The 4,429-nt window shown below is 32.7% G+C and overlaps 1 protein-coding gene across 2 annotated transcripts; it reads right to left on the reverse strand.

Moving 5' to 3' along the window:
• Positions 1-505: 505 nt before the first annotated feature.
• Positions 506-2,661, reverse strand: LOC18598752 (transcription factor ORG2-like). 2 transcript variants are annotated; one of them, XM_007028415.3, is made up of 3 exons: positions 2,229-2,661; positions 1,777-2,115; positions 506-849 (listed from the first exon to the last, which is right to left on the reverse strand). In XM_007028415.3, the coding sequence occupies exons 1-3, from the start codon at positions 2,511-2,513 to the stop codon at positions 775-777; spliced, it is 699 nt and encodes a 232-aa protein (XP_007028477.1). In that variant the 5' UTR covers positions 2,514-2,661; the 3' UTR covers positions 506-774. The 2 variants fall into 2 exon arrangements, with proteins under 2 accessions (XP_007028477.1, XP_007028476.1); XM_007028414.3 differs by having other exon boundaries at positions 1,777-2,118; positions 2,229-2,660.
• Positions 2,662-4,429: the final 1,768 nt, after the last annotated feature.

A 4,429-nucleotide genomic window follows, 5' to 3' on the forward strand; every position in this document is an offset into this window, starting at 1 on the left:
GTTTTTAAACAGTTTTGTCGGTGGCAAAATTCAAGCCTCTATCTCTCCATTTTTTTATTTAAAGCATTAATCACTCAGTAAAATATCATTTTTTTTATGTATTATCAAACTAAAATTTCAAACCATAAATATGGTCTTAAATTGAGTCGATTAGTTGCATTGGCCAAATCGATTGAACCGACAGCAATGGAATTTCTCATTGATCATACCTCTGTTTATCTTTTTATTCTCGTGGTTAATTTATTATAAACTTTTTAAAAAATATTAACAATTAGTAATTATATTATGAAATAAAATCAATAAAAGAAAATGGAAAAATAATATGGGTCAAGCCAGGTTCATCCCGACATGGCACAAAAGGATTGTGGTCCATGGGCCGAGCAACGCCCAAGTCCTTATAGGAGGTCTAGCCCAACCCATTTGACAACTCTAACGTGGATTAACTTTTCCTCCTGCCTTGGAATGCAACAGCTGTAAACTTCAATGAAATCAAGAGATGCGGAGATGAGGAGAAGTTGTTCCCTAACCATTCCTTGAAGTGTTAGAAAGCTTTGATAAAGTGGTTTACAAATCAATTCTACAGAGTAATTTGATCTAAGAAAACCGATATGTATACATTTGAATTACATAGAAATGCCATATGCCATTTGTAGGAAAAGCAAAGAAAATCAAGCTACGGTTAGGGCACATTTCGCTCATCCCAAGCAAGTGGTTATACGACTATTTCATGGATCAATAAAATATATATGTGGAACTAGCTAGTCATGCGATCAATTATTTCCTTTTCTCATACAACGACAAAAGCTTCTCGTTCAAAACCACTCCTTCCAAATTATACGTCCTTTCCACCTGCATTACCAACAAGGAACTAATAAATTAACGACAATTTTAAAGCTCATGTACCACTTCTACGGGCATTTGCTACACCAAGGTTCCTTGTTCTCCATTAATATCTTTCATAATTACTTTTTAATTATTTATGATTATTTTTAACATAAAAAATGAATTTAATTTTATCAACACATGAAATATTATAAAAATATCAAAATTAAATTTGGATATGACATTCAATATATTACCCTCACGTTTTCATTGTTGGCTTTTTGTACTTGGTTGTGAACGCCGTCAAGTTTTTATTTTTCAAAATTATAAATTATTTGATCAAATATATAATTTTCAATTTATTGTAAATTATAAACTTTTTTTAATAAAAAAGTTTAGAACAAAGAAAGAAAAAATAATCAAAGTATAACAATTATTAACATTTATCAAATAGTTTTGATTTGATTTTTATTATGTCTTATTATTATTATTTAACAAAAAATAAAAAAGAAAACTTTTATATTAGATTTTTTTAAAAAAAATTCTCTTAACACTTTGATTAAATTTTAATTCATCTTAAAATTTTAAATAAATTTCCCACTTGCAATTTCTCCTTTCCTTATCTTTCCTTCCTTTCCTTTCTTTCCCTAGACAAAGAAAAACAAAGTACCGCATGGCACAAAATTGGCACCTCAATTGATGAGGTAGGCTTCAATCAAGAGTTATCCTTGCATGGAAACAACTTTAATAGCATGTTATTGAGTGCTGCTAAATGCACTAGGCTTTACTGTTTTAAGGTTCCAAATTTTTGGAGTTTCATCAAGGGGTTTACTTTCATGTATTAGTAAGCCATTTCTTAGCTACCTTATTCAATAAATACCTTTTCTCTGCCTTTAGAAGAGCCTACAAATTAAGAAAACAAGCAAATGGACATATAAGATTTGAAAAGCACACCTGAAAATGTAAGTTGTAAAACACTCTTCCTCCAAAAGACTCAAAGCAAGAAGCCTCCGTCAGAAATAGACCATCCTCTTCTAAATTAAACAACACGTGAGACAATGGGGTCTCAAAGGCCCGAAATGTTGAAATCTGAACCACAACCTCTCTTTCGCTTACCCGACTTACTGAAATAGCGAACGAAGAGCTGCCTTTCCTTTTGTTTTCTTGATCACAACTAAACTCTTCTTGCCTTGACAGAATTTCTTCTTTCTTTTGAACCAGTCTCTCCACATGCGCTTGTAGCTCTGGTATATATTTCAAAACTCGTGAAATTGTCGCTGGAATGCTTAACCTCTTCTGAAACGAAAATTAATAATCCAAAGGCCAAAGCATCAGAATTACAACCTTCCAGCAATACTTTTGTAGAGACAGTTTGATTGGCCAAGATGAAATTAAATTATTCGTACCGTTTGCTCAGAGAGTGGAAGCAGTGAACGAAGAGAGGTGTACAAGCTGTTTATCTTCTTCCGTCGATCACGCTCCCTGGCGTTGTGGTTAAGCTTCTTGAGGACGATGGGGTTATTACCACTATCTCCCGAGCATGATGGAGAGCGATCAAGTTGGATTGGAGGCAGTGTTGAGGTGAAACGAAGCAAGTCCTCAAAGATTTCGGTGTAGCTGATCTGTTCGATGTGGTTGATGGGAGAATCCAAGGGCCACTCACACACTGGAAAGGGCGTTAATGCACACATGCTTGTCTATTTTTTGGTATTGAAAACTTTGCTAATTAGGACCAATTTGGGGTTTGAGGGTCGTGAATTGAGGAGATGTTTTTATATATATGAATCGAGGGTATATTCGATGCGTTCCTACTGTGATGAGTAATTAATTAATTCTTGACAAGTGACACCTTACCTTCCCTCCTATATATCCAAACCTACTTTATCAAAAGAAGACTACACGACGTATATATATCCTCAATAGTTGGTTTCATTTTTCAAATGCAATAACTTACGGATTCCAACTTTCTAGAATAAGAAAATTATGATTCTTACCCATTACAACATGGATTCAATTTTAATTAACTTTATTTTTCTTCATCCACGTTTAAGAGAGGTGGAAACGTATGAGTTGCACACTGGGTGAATGCCGTCCACGAGGCTGAGGTAGGCTTGTCACTTAGTTGCGCATGCATAAACTGCGAGGTCGCGTGCCTAGAAGCCGCACATATGAAGCCTTCCTCGAGTTCGGGATGGGGACGTTAATTAGTTTTTTTTTATTGATTTTATCGTCTCCGTTTAGATTAATTGGTTCCTTGTTTTTTTCTTTAATATACGTGAGATATTAGATTACACTATCAAACATGGTTACCTCAGCCTCATAAATTTTATTCCATTTATTTCAAGATTTAAACTTAAAAATTTTAAGATGAAGTTTTAAACTCTATAATTGAGATATTTCCTTGAGGCGACCTTCGCGACATTTTAATATTATAGTTTTATTTTAATAAAATATATTTCATAAAAAAGCACAAAAGAAGTGGAAATTAAGCTTCTTCTTCAATCCAACTTGAAAGTTAACTAAGGTTTTGGGAATCATGTAAAAAAGAAGTTGTAAATATATTTGATTTGTAGTTTTTTTTTTTTTAGAAATTGTGACTCAAATCTCAAATAAAATAGATAGATATTTTGACTAGCTAGAGATTGCTTGATAATCAAGTTAATTTGGACAACTTTTAATGAGATTGACATGCTCAAATGAAAGATTGGGGACATCATCTTTGTACACACACCTAGGGAGGTGGACTGGCTTGTGGATTCATTGCTCAATATTAGGGTTGAGATGGCTAACATGTTCTGTGCACGGTGGTGACTTAGTTGTTTTCATGTGTAAGTTGTAAAAGTGAATCTTAAACTTAAGATCATCAAATTTTTTTATGTAGGGTTGTTATACTTCGATATTACCTTTGGTAGTCCTAGCCAATAATGTACAACACGTTATACATTGGGTATAGCATAAACCACATGAAGATAAATGAATGATCTATACAAGATACGTTATTGGAAGTGATTTAAAATAGATATCTCACTACTTCTTGGCATGTTTTAACTCAATGAAATCTTTAGCCAAAGTAGAATGAAGATTCGAAAAATAAGTTTTTCAAACTTCATTAAGGATTTAAGGATAAGTTTCAAGAACTAAAATGATAATGACAATAAAGTAGGCATTACATCAGGCCTTATGTCTTGGATGATAAAAGATTGAATTACACTAGAAGACTGATCACTGAAAGGTTAAGTCAAATCTTTTTTGACCTTGTTATAGTATTTGGGTAGTCATGACACATTGCTACATGTTAATTTTGACTTATGAATATGAGCTAATCAATTAAGAAATTGATGATGAATGTAAATTGTTAAATTCATCTAATCTTTATTGGCTTAGAATTATAGTTCACATTTATTACCAACTTATTAAGAACCTAATAGGTAACACACATATAAAGATTACAAGTAAGAATGTAAATTGGACATTAAGTTAGACTTAATTGAATAAAAGTATTGACTATAAAGACTTAATTGAAAGGGTTCAATTTTGTCCAGGCACTTTTACAAATCCTACTAGGGTTAAGATTAGTGTGTTCGCCTATAAATAAGAGGTTTATGCT

Source organism: Theobroma cacao, chromosome 5 (assembly GCF_053813885.1).
Source record: "Theobroma cacao isolate CCN51 chromosome 5, ASM5381388v1, whole genome shotgun sequence".
Taxonomy (NCBI): Eukaryota; Viridiplantae; Streptophyta; class Magnoliopsida; order Malvales; family Malvaceae; genus Theobroma; species Theobroma cacao.

Excerpts from the sequence above, each read along its gene's own strand:
- LOC18598752 (XM_007028414.3), bottom strand. The coding sequence starts at position 2,513 with ATGTGTGCATTAACGCCCTTTCCAGTGTGTGAGTGGCCCTTGGATTCT. Across the intron at positions 2,119-2,228 it reads TTCCACTCTCTGAGCAAACG|AAGAGGTTAAGCATTCCAGC; the intron begins GTACGAATAATT and ends TTTTCGTTTCAG. Across the intron at positions 850-1,776 it reads TTTACAACTTACATTTTCAG|GTGGAAAGGACGTATAATTT; the intron begins GTGTGCTTTTCA and ends TTGGTAATGCAG.